Source organism: Rhinopithecus bieti, unplaced genomic scaffold, assembly GCF_001698545.2.
Source record: "Rhinopithecus bieti isolate Rb0 unplaced genomic scaffold, ASM169854v2 scaffold_77291, whole genome shotgun sequence".
Classification (NCBI taxonomy): Eukaryota; Metazoa; Chordata; class Mammalia; order Primates; family Cercopithecidae; genus Rhinopithecus; species Rhinopithecus bieti.
In genome coordinates this window covers 1,217,378-1,235,888 of record NW_016829743.1, presented here as the reverse complement: position 1 = coordinate 1,235,888, position 18,511 = coordinate 1,217,378, and the positions used below count along the sequence as shown (strand labels likewise).

The window sequence follows — 18,511 nt, the reverse complement described above, 5'->3', positions numbered from 1 at the left end:
TAATCATGTGGTTCTTGTCTTTGGTTCTGTTTATATGCTGGATTACGTTTATTGATTTGCGAATGTTGAACCAGCCTTGCATCCCAGGGATGAAGCCCACTTGATCATGGTGGATAATCTTTTTGATGTGCTGCTGAATCCGGTTTGCCTGTATTTTATTGAGTATTTTTGCATCGATGTTCATCAGGGATATTGGTCTAAAATTCTCTTTTTTTGTTGTGTCTCTGCCAGGCTTTGGTATCAGGATGATGTTGGCCTCATAATTTGTTGTTTTGTATATAAAGATTTAACTCATCAAATGTTTAGTTTTGTAGATGGTTAAAAATTAAGATGTAATTTATTTCAAGTGGATAGACAATAGTTCCAGCCCTAACTATTTTCTGAGCCATTTTTTCCTCCACTGAAATGAATTGCTGTACTACATATGTACCTGAATCTGTCACTGAATTCTTATTTGCTTCACTGATTTATTGTCAATTCCTGTTTTAATGCCATATTGATTTGATTCTAGTGGCTTTATAGATATTAAGTTCTGGTATCTGGTAAAAAAAAATCCCTACTATTATTTTTCTTTTCAAAAATTTCCTGGCATTTATTACATATTTATTCTTCAAAATCAATTTCAGACTTATTTTCTTTGATTAATATAAGCTGGACATTTTATTCAAATAATAGTAAATGTATGCATTAATTTAGGAATGATTGACATTCTTGGAATGATTGAGATCTTATACTATGAAGTCTCTCATCCAGGAAGATGTCATGTCCCTCCAATTTATTCATGTCTTGTCCTTCAGTAACACTCCCTTTTCCTTCATATGGTTCATGTGACTCTTCTATTAAGTTTTTCCTTGAGAGATTGACAGTTCTGTAGAATATGACAAGCTAGCCTGGGCTCAGGGCTCCTTCCCTTGAGCTGAACTCTGCAGAAAACACCAAAGTGAGAAGGATCCCAATACAAAAAAAAAGTAGGGAGAAATACTTGGGAAGAACAGAGGTGACAGAACACCAATGTGATAGAAAAAAAGGTTAGGGCAAAAGGAAAGCAGGTCCTACAACTGGGGAAGGGACTGGGAAACCACTTTCTAACTGGGCCTTTTATTGTCTTTCCCACATTGCCCTGCGAGGGTTATTATTCATTCTATCAAAGTGGGTTGATGAGAAAAACTGCATCCCAGCCCAGCACTAGCACCAGCCTGAGTCACATCAGGGAGACTCTAGCTGGGGTGAAATGCTCATAACAAGAAGTTCACAGAGTCTGGCCAATTACTGAGCATACCTCTTCTCCTCCCTTCCTCTCTTACCTCACCCATATAAGAATCAGTCACAACAGAGGAAGACATTATCTGGAAAACTGAAATTCTTGGGGCAGAGATGTTAGGTAGGTAGGGGGTCCCAAAGGACAGGGCTACCTGGTGGCAGAAATGAAGTAAACAAATAATTGAGACCTTATTACAACACTAGAAGCTCTCCACACTGAGACATACTCTGTTCCCACTCCCAAACTCACCTGGAGGAGAACAAGCTGGAGTAAAGTACGTATGACCATCAAGGTACAGATGACCTGTCAAGGTAGTTGATAATTCTAAAGGAGTATGTGTTTGTACAGAAAAGAGCTAATATAGCAGGCCTGAGGCTGCTACCATTAGAAACGCCTATCTGCAAGCCTAAACTTTCCCTTTTGCTGTAAGAAAATGCAAGAGTGCTCTAAAAAAATAAAATAAAATATAAAATAAAAAATCCATAGAGCAGGCATCATACTTAATCTCAAGTTATTGAAATAATTCCTCTCGACATTAGAAACATGAAATGGATGTCTACAGTTACCATTTTCTTTTAAGTGAAGGTGCTAGACAGTAGAATGAAACAAAAAATGATTTAGGAGTCCATAGTGACAAAAATAACTGAATGAATAAATGAGGAGAAAATAAAACTTTTCACTTAAAAGTAGAAGTAATGATGGAAATAGAAAGTGACCATTTGATAAACTATCATAGTAATAATTAATCCATCCAAAAAACATAGATAGATGCCACAACTAGTGAGTGAAAGTCTGATGGGAAATGATATATTTACCTAGTCTTAAAGTATCTCCTTACTACATAATTATTAATTACAAGAAATAAGTTTCAATGGAGGAAAACAGATAACATCACTTTAATCAAACGATCAAGTAATGAGAAAAGTCAAAATTGTGTCCTTCTTGATAGAACACAATGAGAAGAAAACAGTCCCAAATCTGCAACATTTCTGCCAAAAATTCATAACCTGAATCTAATCATTAGAAGACATCAGACAAATCTGAACAGAGGAATATTCTGGTTACAGCCTTCTGGTGTTAAAGTTTTGAGAGTTAAAGAAAGACTGGAAAGGATGAGGAAATGCTCTAGAAATCAAAAGTGACTGAAGAAACATGACAACTAAATGCAGTGTATAATCCTGGTTTGTATCTTTTTGCTATAAAGGACATGATTGGGACAATTGGTGAAAGTTGAATGGGATATGCAAATTAGATAATGGTGATATTTCAGTGTTAATTTCCTGATTCTGATGGTTGTATTGGGGTCATGTAGGAGAAGGTCTTTGTTTGCTTGAATTATACACTAAAGTATTTGGGGATGATGGGGCATCATGTCAACAACTTACTCTTAAATGATTCATAGAAAATATTTTATGTAAAGTTCCAAGATAGCCACAGCTAACCTACGGAATTAGAAGTCAAAATAATGCTACCCTTCAGCTGGAGAAATTGTGACTGGGAAGTGGATGAGGGGCTTATCTGATGTCTTCTAATGATTAGATTCAAGTTACGAATTTTGGGCAGAAATATCACATAATTAGGGCTGTATTCTTCTCATTACTAGAATTACTAGATCAGGGTAATGGCTCCATAAGTATGTTTGCCTTGGGAAAATTCACCAGGCTACATACTTGTGATTTCTGCATTTTTCTTATGTATGTTACACTTCAATTTAAAAACAAAAGAGGTCCTTGCCTCCTAAACATCAATATATCAGCACATGTTAACTAAACACACACACACACACACACACACACACACACACAGAGCAGAAATCTCCCTATCAAGAAGTGATTGTGCTGTAACATTTTCAACATCTCTGAGGAAAATTCACCAACATTCGTACTGTTTCCTATTATGGAGACAGTATTTGAATTACTTGTATCTCGTTGAAAAATTCAGAGATCTGTAGTGGTATGCAATTGTTAGACCTCTCCTGAAGCTACTTGATCCCCTATCTATCCCATGTATTCTTAATAATCTTTTAATCTCCATTTTCCTGCCTGCTTTATTCCCAGAAGCATAGTGCTGAAATAAATGTGGACTCTGTCTCTGGACATTCCCTCCTTTCTCTAAGGAGCAAGCAACCTCACATTTGTAACAAGCCGTTCTGTGAGCAGATTGATGGTCTAACAGCTCCTTGCTCTTTAAGTATTTTTCCATCCTCAGCAGAATCCAAAGCATTTCTTAGCTGCTGCTTCCTTCTGTAGAATTAATTAATTCATCAAATATTTATTGAGAACATACTAAGAATCCATACCATTCTAGAAACTAAGAATACAGTCAGGAACAATGTCTCTACTTTCATGGAATTTACAGTCTAGTGGAGAAGCCAAACTGTAAAGAAACAACAATTTTTAGATAGTAATATTTGGTTAGAAAACAATAACAGGATTCTGATGTGAGACAGAATGATGTAGAAGCCAGCCGGTCACATGAGGCTCTGAAGAAAGAGTGCTTCGGGTGCAGAGAACATATGCAAAGGCCTTGAGACGGAAGCAAAGCAAGCATATTGAAACTCACTGCTATACAAGTTCCAGGTGACCGTGATTTTGTCTTATGTGGGTATGGGGATGTTGCTGTTTCTGGTTTTACTGCTTATCCAAAGCATCGAAAGCTAGTGCCTGTCATATCACAGTCATTCAATATATATTTGTGGAAGAAATGATCAGACAAAATGGCAGAGGGGCTGGAATTCAGAGAGTGAGAGAGAAGCGTGACAGAAGGAGCACAGGTTCAAAAACACAGGGCCATGAGGGCCAGGTAAAGAGTTTGGAATTTATACAAAAGGCAGTGGGAAACTTTTGCAGGTTTTTCACCAGGAAGAGACTTGATCTTACTTACATTTGAAAAGATCATACTCCTTGTTTAATGGAAATAGGGAAGCCTGAGAGGAAACCCTTCTCCTTTGAACCCAGCTTCCCAGCAAAGGGCCTATAGACTCCAACTTAATGCTGCATGGTTAGTGCTTCCAGGCTTTACTCTCAGGAGTCCAGCAGCAACCCTTGTGTCCTGGACTCAGCTCCTCCCCAGCCACCACCATTCCTCAGATTGAGAGTTTCCAGGCCCAAAGCAACTTGGGCTATTCAATGATACAAAAACCTTTCTTTCCTCTTCTTTTCCTCAAAGGCATGGTCTGATGTGCTTCCTCTAGTGCCCCACCCCCTTTCTCTCTACGCCTCCTCTGTTCTATTGAAGGGAGCCCTGTTGCTGGGTTTTGAAAGCTACAGCCAGCTGCCCCTACAGATCCTGTTCCTCTTTTTTTATTTTTTTTTTTATATTTGAGATAGAGTCTCACTCTGTCGCCCATACTGGAGTGCAGTGGTGCAAACTCGGCTCCCCGCAACCTCCAACTCCCAGATTCAAGTGATCCTCATGCGTCAGCCTCCTGAGGAGCTGGGATTACAAGCGTGCACCACCATGTAGCTAATTTTTTTTATTTTTTTAGTAGAGATGGAGTTTCGCCATATTGCCCAGGCTGGTCTCGAACTCCTGGCCTCAAGTGATCCACCTGCCTCGGCCTCCCAAAGTCCTGGGATTACAGGCATGAGCCACCGCACCCAGACAGATCCTGCTCCTCTTACCCCCTGTAGGGCCAATGTGGTCAGATCACAGTATCTTCCTTTCCGTTTCCATTTCCTGTTCTTTTAAGATAGAATAAGGCCTTTTAAGTAGATTTTTATCCTCCATGTGTTTCTGATGTCCTCCTAAAAATCTGACTGAGACTTTTCTGAGTACATGCCAAATTCTGAAGCTTCCTTACCCTCTCACCGACTCTTCCGTCAGTCTCTGAATCAACCTGTTTCCTGTAGCCACAACATTCTAGGTATAGGCCTTTCAAATTCTCCCCTTATGCTTTAACTTTGTGATAATTTCTATGACATTTTTTTCAGCCCAAGCTGACACATTCTCTCCATATAATCGGGTGTCCCTTCTTCATTATCTACCCGTTGATGGATCCCTTCACCACACTGAGGCTCTGACCCAGAGCTTGGGTAATTGAAATCATGATCACTAACAATCATATTAGTCATAAAGTATAGATAGCATGCATTGAGCACTAGCTTGTGCAGTGAAATGGGCCCTATATTATCTCCCATTTAAAAAATGAGGAAACCTGAAGAATACAGCATTTAAGTCATTTACCTAAGGTCACCCAGCCGTTATAAGATGAAATCAGGACCTGAACTCAGTTAGTCTGGTTATCTTAACCCTTGAGGGTGAGATGGAGCAGGGACCCCACTTAGAAGCCTGCCAGCCCGCATCCCTCACCCGTGCATGGAAATAAAGGAAAATCTTGAGCTCCTTCAAGGGAAATTCCAGGTACCTAGCTAGCCTGGAGAAGTAAACAAGCCACTTGATAAGCGAGAAGGTAATAGTAGTTTAAAGCAATAGCCAAGGAAATTAGAATCACGGGATGTTTGGTTCCCCTATAGAAACTAAAAATAACATCCTAATATATGTTCCTGAGTTGTTTTTCAGAAACCCAACCCCCCACCAAATGCCATTATCTGAGATCTCTGTGCCAGTGGATGGAAAATGCTGTCTTCTTCAGATGACCAAAGATAGTGGGGAACTGAGGACTGAACACTGACTGCTGTTCTTCGTTCTAAATTTCTTCCTGAGAGGCCTGAAGAAACTCATGCCCACAGACCAGAGCTCAATATTTCTGTGGACCCCAAGTTTTTAGACAAACCTTAACCAATCACATATCAGAAAATTTTTTAATCCACCTATGATCTGTGGCCCTCCCATCTTGAGATGTCCCCCTTTTTAGGCCAAACCACCGTATGGCCTCCATGTGTTGATTTATGTCTTTGCCTGTAATCTCTGCCTCCCTGCCTTTAAAAACCCTTCCATGTAAGTCATCAGGATGTTTGTGTCTTAGATTCTCTTTGTCTGACATCTTGCAATAAAGGCTTCACTTTCTCCCGCTGCAAATCCTGTTGTCAGCATTTGACTTTGCTGCACCAAATGGGCAGACCCAAGTTCGGTTGAGTAACAGGGGTGGAGAGGAAAGGTAGACTAAGAAACTGCAAATGAAGCATATAAATGTACAGATTATGCCTTCAAAGTCCCTCTTTGACCCCAAACATGAGTAAAGCATAGAGAAGAATAGGATCTATTTCTGACTTTCAGACCCAGGCATCAACAATACAAAGGCCAAAGATTCCATGTATCAGGACTCAGTTTGTTTTGAAATGAGCCTGCCCCAGCTCCTGAAGAACTTCACAACTTTAAAGTTGGAGCTCCAGGACAAGTCTGCCCTGATTCTAAAAGTAAACCCACCCCTCATAGGGAAAGACTCTTTGTGCTATTTGTGAGAGACTGCCCACTACACTGTTACTCCTCTTAGAAGTCTGAAGTCCTGCCCAGGCTCCACTCTGGCTGTTTGCAGGTGAGCATTTCTCCATAGAGGAGCTTTCCTCTCTCTTCATGGTACTCTTAGAGTTTTGAGGAAACAATATCACCTCTTTGCCTGTTTAGAATAAACTGAGAAATAAATACTTGAATAAAAATCACATCAGCCTTGTGGCTAGCAATGCTTGATTTGAAGGACCCAGCTCAGATCTCAAGTGAACATGGCCTTCCTAAAACTTTCTCCCCTGAAGATCTATGCTTTAGGACAGAACTGCAATGAGAATCTCCACTTGCTTCATACCTAGTGAAGAGTGAAATGTCCCAGAGCCCCAGAGATAGCTGTCATGCGTAGGCAACCTTGGACCTCTTTGCTGGAAACTGATGGATATCAGACGTGGGACATGGCACTAGTCTCAAGGAGAGGAGCCAGACAGAGGAAAGCAAAGCTTCCCAGACTATCAGCCTCTCCAAAAGAACCCAAGACCTAATCTTGTCTGATGCTCCTGCTATTGTTAACTGTGTCTTCCACAGCATTCTGAGTCATCCCTTTAAGAGAGACATAAAGACACAACTACAAAAAAGTGCACCTGAGAGAGTCTGTGACAATCAGCAGAAATTGGTGGAGGTGGGGAGTGTGTTAGTCCATTTTGCACTGCCATAAAGGAATACCTGAGACTGGGTAATTTATAAAGAAAAGGGGCTTAATTGGCTTCAGTTCTTCAGGCTGTACAGGAAGCATGGTGCTAGCATCTGCTTCTAGCAAAGGCCTGAGAAAGCGTACAATCATGGTGGAAGGTGAGGGGATGCCAGGGAAGGGAGGGATCACAGGGTCTTTTAAACAACCAGATCTTTTATGACCAAACTGAGCGAACTCACTCATCACTAAGGGGATGGCACTAAATCACTCATGAGGGATCTGCCCCCATTATCCAAACATCTCCCACCAGGCCCCACCTCCAAAATTGGGAACCATATTTCAACATGAGATTTTGAAGGGACAAACATCCAAACTGTTTCAGGGGATCGTTTCAAAGGGGAGTTGAAAGAGGCTAATCCTGGGGCTGAAATACTTGAAATTCTTAGTATTACCTAAGTCCATCAGCCAGCTTGCAAAGATTCCTAGGGAAATTGTGGCCAGGTAGGCGGAAAGGAGACAGAGAGAATGTACCCCTCACACTGTATTTGAATAAATAGTGAGACTGAAAAGTACTAAAATATAAAAGAAAATTATCTAAAGCATGCAAAAGATGTATGTCAAAAACTTTAAAGATTAATCACAGGAAAATGTAGAAAACTTTAGACAGTAACTGTATTAAACTTTTAAGTATATTGAAGAAAAGAGAATTGATGAAAAATCATTGGAAAAGAACATATTAAATCTAAGAAAGAATTTAAGGAAACTCAAAAAGCATCACAGAATTTTCAATGGCATTAGAAAAAGTAAGGATCCCAATATGCAAAGCAGAAAATAAATCAGTAATATGGAAGAGAGATTTGAAAAAAATAAAGTTTAAAATATAAGAATGCAGGACATGGAGAAAAGTGACCTGAGGGATGATAAATAAGAAATCAAAAACCAATAGAAATTTCACCTAATAAATATTGGTCAGCCTTAAGAAAGAAAATGGAACAAATTAAGCAACAACACAGCATGTCTTAGATTTCTTGAATCTTCAAATAGAAAGGATTTTAAAAGTTACAGATAATTCTAATTTATAATGACCACATTCTAATGATGAGGGCAGAATGCTGGAAAATACTCCTGTATTCCTTAGTTAATACAATAAAGCACAATAAACTATGGAAGGTATATGGATAAAGGCAAATGAAAATATTGGCAGAACTATAGTTGGACACATGCTGTCTTTTTTAGGAGAAAAAGTCTGGCTCATTTGCTCTTAGACAGACATAAAGGCAACAGCTCTCAGCTTTGGCAGAACACTGGAATCACTTGAAGAGCTTTGAAAACATGGATGCTTGGGTCTCACCTCCAGGAAATCAGATTTAATAGGCCTGGGATGTAGCCTGGTGATTCTAAGCCATGAATGGGACCCTCTGCTCTGCACTGGCCCTTGTGCTGATGAAAGCAGAGTGAAGAAAGAAGAGAAATACAGGACCCTTCGGGTGAGAGAGCCATGTATGCAGGACAAAAAGACCTCATCAGGGAAATGTCAGGTGTAATCCCAGGAGGAACCTTTGGGACCTGCAGTCGGGCCTCAGGGCCACCACTAGGGCTTGGTGAACTCTTCCCCGTGCACTTCATATGTCAGCGTCCGCCAGTCAGGGACATTAGGACTGAAGGCTACACCAACATCGATGGCATTAATGTCATCTGGCCATCTAATCTAACCTAATATCTAATCTCACAAAGTCCCACATGTTCACATCTTCAATATCTCCCACCAAGGACTGGTTTGTGTCAAAGCTCTCACTGAAGGAATTCTGCTCCTGCCCCAGGATGATGCCTGCCTCTGTCCCCACAGTGTATCCCTTCTTCAGACTCCTCCTCACCATGGGCTTCCCATCCACCCAGAACTCCATGATCCCTGAGACCGACTCCAGTTTAAACAGAGGTACATGGTGCAGAATTCTTAGGAGACTTTAAAATTATCCCAGTTCCACCCACGGATGTGCTGTAGCCTCCAGTCTTTTCCTTAGAGAGGAGGATTCATTATCTAGTCCTCACACCATAAGAAAAAAAGGCTATGTTCACAGGTCAGGTGCATATAGACATGGAGACCCACAATAAAGGTCTTGAGTGCCTTCTTTAGCTCTGCACTCAGGATCACAAAGGAATTGTCTGACTCTGGCAAAACACAAAACCCTTTTTGTTCACATCTGTAGGATAGAAAGCAGAGAGAGAAAAGGTCATCCGTTAAGCTTGTCAGGCCACAAAGATGTATTCCTCACAACGTACAGAGAGATTGGACTTAGAAACCCAGCCTGAACTCTGCCCCAGACCACAACCTCTCACCCATGCTGGCCCTTTTCCCTAACTTGGCTTTGCACAGTCATATTCCCAGGACAAGATCTCAGCCATCAGCGGAAGCAGTGCCTCCCTGTCTGAGGGAAAGCACTGGGAGGCTGATGAAAACTAGGAAACATGGAAAACTCCATGTTTAGAGACCAGGAAACTCCATGTTCCCTCCCTGCTTTTGGTGTGCCTGGAATTTGGATCATTCTCTTGAAAAAAGTATCAGTGGCTGAGATTCTGGGTTTGGACATCTGAGATCCCTCTGTTTCAAGTCTGCCCCACCTTGACCTCATATGTGCAGCAGTCAGGATGTCTCAGCTGGTAAATGATTTTCCAAAATTGCCCCCTTGGAGCCATGAATCAAAGCTCTAAGAGCAAAGAGAGCAAGATAAATCACAAAATGAGAGATCAATATGGGTTATTTATTAGAGAATGTGCGATGCCTGCTGGTGCTCCAACAACTCTGTGTGGCATCGCCTGGTGAATTAGGACAGTCACATTTTGAGAATCCGTTCCAGGGAAATGGTGTAAAACACTGGGAGGGGAACTTTTTTCACAAAGACAACCACTTAACATTACTTAGGATAGCAAACAGAAAATTGGGGCATGTTTAAGTAAACTATATATGTCTACATCCACCAAATAGAATAGATAGCCATTTAAATGTCAGTGGTGAATCTTATGATATAACATGTAAATAAAAATGCTTTTGATAAAAGAAAAAATAACAGACTTGTATATACATTATTTTAAAAGAAGTGACTATTTTAGAAAAAAAGTATAAGGAATGCTTCCAGACAACATGTTCTTATTATAATAATGGAATTATGGAGGATTTTTTTCCTTACTAACTTTTCATAATGGGGTTGTGTCCGTTCTAAAATGAAGTTTGCGTGTGTGTGTGTGTGTGTCTGTGTGTGTGTGTGTGATTAAGAAGCAAGGAAAGAGGGAATGAAGATCCCATTTTATGAATAAGACACCCAGTCTCACTGTGGTTACTTGGCTTTATGCCCAGAATGCTTAAAACAGAACAATATCAGCTAGACATCCTGAGCTATATGTACATTTAGGTACCAAAGTATTTCACAATATATTAATTCCCATATAAGACATCATTTCATGTAAAAAGAATCTGGAGCTTATTCATCATGATCTCATCATGAGTTTTCCATTGATATCCAATGAGAAATTGATAATAGAGGCTGTTTCTCCATTGACTAGGAGAACTAACTAACATGTGGGTAGCATATTCTGAACACGCAAGAAAAAAAGGACTATTACAAATGGTGGTACATTTGTGGACTGGTTTTTTTAATGATGTATAGTTTAAAAATGTTTAATATCCTTTTACAAACTTTTTGCATCTATTTTTTTAATTATAAGACTGGCTTGAAGTAATTGCTCCAAAAGCTTTTGTTCTCTCATTCTAACCATTTGCCCAATAAAAGGTACATGTATAATTTAAACAAAAATAAATCGTATCGGTGAAAAGATTGGTACAAAGAAGGAAGAAGACATTTTTCCAATACCAAATTGCCTTCTTGTTAGTGTCTGGGCTCCTTAGGTGAGTTAAAAAAATGCAGCTACCAATGCAATAGGCGAACACTGGAAATTTCATTGATTTCATGGAGCCCACTACATTATAGGAATTACCTCTAAAATGGATATGCTGTAAAGAAGGCCTAAAATTGAAAAAGAGAGACAGAGGCAGAGAGAAATAGAGATGGAGAGAGCAAGAGCTAACGCAAAAGAAAGAAAAGCACGCAAGAGAGAATGAAAGACCTTACCACAAACCGTTTTACAACCCACCCCTGGCTCCAGCAACCTGCCAGTGCAGCTCTATGACCGCTTGCAGCATATCACAGAGCATTCAGTGAACTTTATCAGGAGAGAAGTGTAACAAGCTTGCAATGCAACCTTTACCCTTCCCTCAGCTATGTTTGTTTGGGAAGCCTCTTCTCTCTTCCTCCTACATCTGTGATGCTCTGATAAAAATACTTAAGGATTTCAGCTTTTCAAATATCTTGGCACTTTGGTTTCTCCACACTACAGAGATACAAAGTATCAATTGGGGAAAAAGGAAAACACAAATACAATATTTGTCATCACAGTGAGGCTTTACTGAATAAACAGGAACACACTAAATACAGGGCTGTCACTTTATTTAATCCTAGAGCTACGACTCCAAACTCCAGTGTTGAAATGGAGTTTGGTATGCTCCCCTGACTCAAACTGAAACCACTATAGCATAAGAAAATTAAGAAACAAGGGGCATATCCGTCAGAAACAACCACATGAACAGTCAGGGACCACAGCTGTGACTCTGCAATCTTTTCTAAACCATCACTCACTCTAGAAGAGTGGCACCTAGAAGAGTGACTATTGGAGACATGGCTGTACATTGTAATCATTAAGGAGGTTTAAAAGTAATGATGCCTGAGCCTCACCACCAGATAATCCAACATAATTATCTGGTTACGGCCTAAGCAACTGGATTTTTGAAAGTTCTCCAGGTGGTTCCAACATTCACATCCAAAGTTGAGAATTGCTGGCCTAGAGAGTCCCTTGCATGTCTCTATGTGTTTGGTGAATGCCAGTAGGATGTAAAGTTACATCTAAGGGTGTGCATGACTATAGAAGAGATGGAGGTCAGAGAAGAACTTTGACAATATGGCACAATTGTATTCATGCTAAGGCTGAATAGGATTTCTATGTGCAAGCCATTCTCCTAAGCACATAAGAACAAAATAAAAAGTAGGGTGATTGCCAGTGGATCTGCAATGGTAGCTAACACTGAATATATGGCATCCTGGAATGACTTCCCCATAAGAAAAAACACACACATCCCCACACCCTCCCTCTTGCGCTAGGGGTATAAGTGTAGGGTGTAAGCTTCTGTTGCATGTAGAAGTGGTTACAGTGGTTAGAAGCATAGAGTTGAGTAGCCAGACTGCCTAGGTTCAAATCGTAGCTCTGAGCAAGTTAATTAACCTCTCCAAACCTCAGTTTTCTCATCTGTAAAATGAGGACTATAAAATATTACATAACTCATAGGATTGTCATTAAACAAGTAAATACATCTAAAAGATTTGCAACAGTACCTGGCATGGTAAGAGCTCAGTAAGTGTAAGAAGTTTTTGTTTCTGTTTTTGTTTTGTTCTAAGATTGTGTGTGATCTTCCCTGTGTGATTAAGCAATTATCATCCTAGGGGCAGTGATGAGACTTTGGAGATCACTTATCTGTGTGTATGAAGGGCATAGGACAGAAGGGTCCACACTGAATGAGGCCTGAAAGAATGCACCAGAAGTAGGCCAAGGGGATGACCTGGGTACAGATGCACTAGATGCTTCTTTAAAGGTGACCACCTGCCTGCAAGCTTAGTGGGAGCCAGGCATGTCCCTGGGGTAAGAAATCTGAACTGTCAGGAAAACACTACAGTGATAGCTCTAAAAGCACATGGTACAAAAGGGCTTGTGCTCTTGCATATTCCTGAGCGCTAATCCCAGAGAATCTACTCTAGGAGGACTGGGGTCAATGAATCTATACTCAAACACCCCAGATGAAAATGATGCCTGTAATCAACAGACTATAAGTGATCACTGGGCCAGGTGATCCAGGAAATTTGAGCTAGGAGTCTGCGTTTTCTGAAGGAAAAGGCTTGTTAGCCCACTTAACCTACGTTCTAGTACAGAAGAAATGAAAAGATGCATAGATGAAATAGAGACAGGGAGCTGAAGAGAATGAATCCAGGCAAGTATGACAACCCATCTGAGACTAGTGGGCAGTTGTCCTAGGATAAAACTACCCAGAAATCAAAGTAGTGCTTCTCTTTTCCCTGGGATTCTAGTGGTCAGAAATCTATACTTTGGAAATCTGATCTAGGTGGTGGTGGTGGTTAATCGTCCAGAGCCATTTGCTTCCTTTGTCAATCTTTGCTTCCCTGGGGCACATCAAACTTGAGGATAGTGAAAGCATGGGGGAGAATATCACAGATTTAACATTCTACTTACTTTGTCAGCTGGGACTCCAAATCCATTTCCATCAGATCCTGGTCTCACTTTTGAGGCAGCCTGTAGTCTCTTCTCCGGGGCCTGGATAAACCAGGTGTCATCACAGAGGTGGCTTCTCATCCACTCACCTGGCCTTACATGCAGCCCATTCTTAAGACTGTTCTCTCCATGACCATCTCTTTTTGTAAAGTGTGCGAGGCTTGTTGCCTAGCCAGTGAACTAATATTTTTTTCTGACACAGGGAGATTTAGGTTTCTGATCTGCACATCACTATATTGCATCCCACACTAAGTCGCTTACATTAGGGTCGGGCCTGGCCCTAACCCTTATACCAACGTGGCTATTTTCAGTTCCAAAAAGAAAGTGTTCTATCAAGTAGCAGCCTCCATCATCTCTGATTCATACTATTGGTCTACTTTCTCTTATTTGGCCTGTAAATGCACCACAGTATCTCTTCAAGCACTAGGCCACCACCCCTCTTTCACCTCCTTTCTATTATCAGTTTTATAGACCATTTGCCCCTATGTCTTTTTAACTCATTCCCTGAGGCCTGATTCTACTTCTGGAAAAATTGGATCCATGGTCCCTACTCTATCAGAAAACCAGTGCTGATGACATGGCTTTATTAGCATCAGCTAGAAGTGGCCACGGTGGATGCTTGATCTTACTCTCCACTTACTGCAAAAAAAAAAACCATTGCTTAGAACCAACATGCCCAAATCAGAATCATCTTTGGCAGATGTCATCTAATATTTAATTGGATTACATCTAATAGCTCTATATGGTACGACAATTCACCAGTTACCTGGAAATACATTTTCCAACAAGATTACATTGATGTATCCACCAGTAGGCTAAATTACTTAAATTTAAACATCCTACGAATGCTTTGTTAAGATTTGTTAATGTTCTCTGAATGCAAATACCAGGTGTTCTCAAATTATTAAGGCCAGAGGCTGTCTACTACATTATGTATAGTAAGATGCAAGCAATTGAATTCTGAAGAAAATATTAGCTCAACCCACATCGCTGGGGAGTTGGGATGGCCTTTTATAATTAAGACATATCTGCATTATTTAACTAGAAAAGAGTATCCATCCTCTCTTCTGCTTAGCTGAATGTGAGGATGGATGGATCTGCCCTAATTGGACAACAGAGAATATTTGCACTCTCCTTTTTGTCTGAGAATGTATCCTTAACTTCTGTGCTTACAAATGGTTATCAGAAGTCAATCAGAGAAGTCAATATTCATAAATAATGGCTTCAAAGATTCATCCTTCTAACATTCCAAACTTAATTCTTAGCAAATGAGAAACTTCAGCTGCTGCCAACCGAGATAAATTCTACCAAGTTGTATTTTTATGGCGTATAATGAATCTACATTTATGGATATAATACAAAATGGCTTAATAAGAATAAGAGCAGAAAACTGTTATAAGAGCTTACTATGTGCCAGGCACTGTAGTAAGTGCTTTGCTTGCATGACTTTCTTTGATTCTTATTGCAATCCTTTGAGCTACTTACTATTATTTCTCCTGCTTTGTAGGTAAGAAAACTGAGGCATAAAGAGGTTATATTACCTAAGGTCACATAGCTAGTAAGTTGTAAAGCCAGGATTTGAACCTAGGCAGTCTGATTCCAGAACCTCTGGGCTTAACTAGTTTACCATATGCCTTCCCTAGGTAACCATTTGATATGCAGGAAGCCCCATAATTCATTCCTGGCTGTGGTCTTTATGGAGTAACTTCTACTGGTCACTTAGTACTGAAAGACCATGTTGAAGGACACTTCTGGAGGAAGCCAGCTGCTGTCATCTTTGAGTGGTCTGTTTCTACAAAGAACCAGAACCAACTGGGACAAGTGCATTCCAGTCACTGAACCTGGCATCAGATTCATGGATCTCAATGATCTTTAGTTTTTGCTCCCAAATTGGAATAATGATAGAATGAGAGTATTAAAACCCCCACAACTGGCCATACATGAATGGCCAGCTGTCTCAAAAGAGGGACTGTGCTTGTCAGAGGGAATCCCTTCAGGGGACTCTCGGGGACAGGTTAAAGTGCCATGGACATGTTGTGTAACGGGCAGTGTAAAGTTACAGGGACTTGGTTTCAAAGGCCATTACAGAAGTTAGTCACAACCTCTACAGCAACCATCAGAAAACAGCTTGGACTCGCTCAAGTAAACAGGGGCTTTATTGGCTTATGGACCTGGGCAGTCCAGGTGTAGATCTGGTTCTGGACAAGGCTGATTCAGAGACTCCATGTGGTCAAGGCTCTGTTGTTTGTCAATCCCTTGGCTCCTCCACTTCCAGTTTGGCTTCTGTCCTCACAGTCTCTCTCCATGTGGCAAACAAGATGGCTACTGGTGGTCCCAGGTTCATGTCCTTTCAGATTGGAAATCCAGCAGCAAGAAGATGTCTCACTCCCAAAGGCCATAACTCAATCCTTGGAAAGGCTATAATTGGTCCTGCTGGGAACACATAACTATCCAACTATCCTCCAGATAGGGAGCTGGGGAGATGGGAGATGAGCTACTCTGACAGGACCCCCTGTGGTTCATGTCCACTCTTGTGGCCTGGGTATATTGGGAATGAGGGGTTGAAGAAGGAATTCGCAGCCCCACAAGGTTCATGTGGAAAAGGGGAGGAGTTTCCCAGAAGAGCCATAAAATTAAGAAAGCACTGCGAGCAAACGAAAACCATTGTTATGTAAGTTCTTGGCAGTAACAACATATTTATACCTAGTGCCTCATTTTGCTCTGGAAAAAAAAGCAGACCTTCTCTGCTAGGGCAATTCTAATGGCCTTTCCAGTGTGCTTTGAGAAAAATGGAGGAACGGTGCAGTGTTGCTGGGCTTCCCATTTCAGGAGACCTGGGTCCAGCAGTTCCATGGCATGATCATGAGCACTCTGGACCCAAACTGGAGACCTGGCCAATGTCCTGATTCTGAGACTGAAGAGCCCTGTAAATGTGGGCAATGCCCTCCTGCTTTCTGGGGGTCCTGGGCGGGGAATTAAATAGAAGACCAGCACTTCCTTCTCAGTTCTTGCCTTGTGACATTTTTTTAAAACATCATTTCTCCTTTCTGGGTGTCAGTTTTTTCATCTATGTGAGGGTAAGACATTATCTCCAAGATCTGTCCAACTTAAAAGAAGTAAAATGAAAACAAAACGCCTCAAATTCTGATTCTTTTGGACAAAGTTTCCCAGCATAGTTAACGAGCTCCCAGACCAGACACTTTACCTCCATTCTCAGGTGCTGAGGAGGGTGGAACAGGCCTGCAATGCATCTAGGGGAACAAAGGCCCAGAGACAGCCACATGGGAACCGTGCAGTGTGAAAAACCGGGAGGTACCAGAGACAGAGATGTGGGGCGCATGCGGTGTAAAAAACCGGGAGGTACCATCAGGACCACAGCTGGGGTTTGATGAACACTTCACCTTGCACTTCATACTTCAGTGCCCGCCAGTACAGCACATTAGGACTGAAGGGCCCGCCAAGATAGACGGTGTTAATCTCATCTGGTGACAGCACAAAGTCCCACATGTTCACATTTCCAATGTCTCCCACCAGGGACTGCTGTGTTTCAAAGCTCCCACCGAAGGAATCCTGCTCCTGCCCCAAGATGATGCTTGCATCTTCCCCCACAGTGTATCCCCTCTTCAGACTCTTCCTTACCCTGGGCTTTCCATCCACCCAGAACTCCACGATCCCCGAGGCGGACTCCCAGCTTGTACAAATGTGTACTGGAGCTACTGGGACTTCAGGAACCTCGAATAATATTTCAGACCCACCCACTGTAAAACTGTATCCTATATCCTTAGACCAAAATATGAGAATCTCATTATTTTGTCTCTTGGTGGCATAAGAGAAAATACTGTACCCACGGGTTGAGGAGAGCTCCGTGTAGAAGTGGAGGCACACAGTGAAGGCTTTGAGAGGCTTCGTTAACTGTGCTTTGAGGGTTACATAGGAATTATCCGACTCTTTGGGAAACACAAAAGCCTTCATCGACATGTCTGTGAGCCAGAAAAATAAGCAAATATGAGAGGTTTCTCAGATCACAAAGATCTATCCCCTCACTTACGTATAGAGTTTAAAGTTGAGAAACAGACTGACCCCTTCTCCAGTTACACACACATATCACACACACACACACACACACACACACATCATGATGGGTGCTCCACTGTTCTGTTCATACAGTCTTAGACCCCATCCCCATACCTCAGATCAAATCTCTCCCATAGCCTGGGGTGGCCCTTACCTCTCTGGCCAAAAGCATGAGAGAGGCTGGTCAAGACCAAGAAACACAACAGCTTCTCCATGGTCACGCCCTGCTGCCAGTGATACAAGGACCTGAATTCACTCCTTTGGAAAAGATGTATTCGGCTGAAAGTTCAGGGGCTAGAAGTCCTAGATCTCTTGCCTCAGAGCTACCCCCTCCTGCCTGGATTTATATCCAAAGCAGTAAGGGAGTTTGTGCCACTTTGTAAATAATTTTCCGTCATTGCCTGTTGGGGCAAGTGTCAGAGCTTCGGGAAGAGAAGAAGCAAAATTATTCCAGAACAGAGAAATCAATGTGGGTTATTTATTACAAACTCCTATGACTACTGAATTACCAATTCTTTGTGACAGGAAAAATGAAGAAATCTCCCAGGGTTCCACTTTGGCTATCTATCCTGAGAAAATAATGGGAAATCGTAACATATTAAATGAGTGGCCATCTGGGTGCACATGGTAGCTGCCTCTCCAACACCCACTTCAGCCCAAGTCATAGAGTTTGACGAAGGAAAGCTGACAGCTTCTGGATATAGATATTTTCACTAACCTCTTTCAGAATTTGCTTATTTACAGATTGGGAA

At 41.3% G+C, this 18,511-nt stretch overlaps 1 protein-coding gene across 1 annotated transcript; it reads right to left on the bottom strand.

Annotated features, from left to right (window-relative positions):
* Positions 1 to 15,823: 15,823 nt before the first annotated feature.
* Positions 15,824 to 18,110, bottom strand: CRP (C-reactive protein). Its single transcript, XM_017864889.1, has 2 exons — positions 17,914 to 18,110; positions 15,824 to 17,665 (listed from the first exon to the last, which is right to left on the bottom strand). Exons 1-2 carry the CDS (start codon positions 17,972 to 17,974, stop codon positions 17,052 to 17,054), a joined length of 675 nt encoding a protein of 224 aa, XP_017720378.1. The 5' UTR covers positions 17,975 to 18,110; the 3' UTR covers positions 15,824 to 17,051.
* Between the last annotated feature and the right edge of the window lie 401 nt (positions 18,111 to 18,511).

What these genes read in the sequence shown, in the direction of transcription:
- CRP (XM_017864889.1), bottom strand. Translation starts at nt 17,974, where the DNA reads ATGGAGAAGCTGTTGTGTTTCTTGGTCTTGACCAGCCTCTCTCATGCT. An exon ending in TCATGCTTTTGGCCAGAGAG is followed by an intron (nt 17,666 to 17,913) that starts GTAAGGGCCACC and finishes TCTGGCTCACAG; the next exon opens with ACATGTCGATGAAGGCTTTT.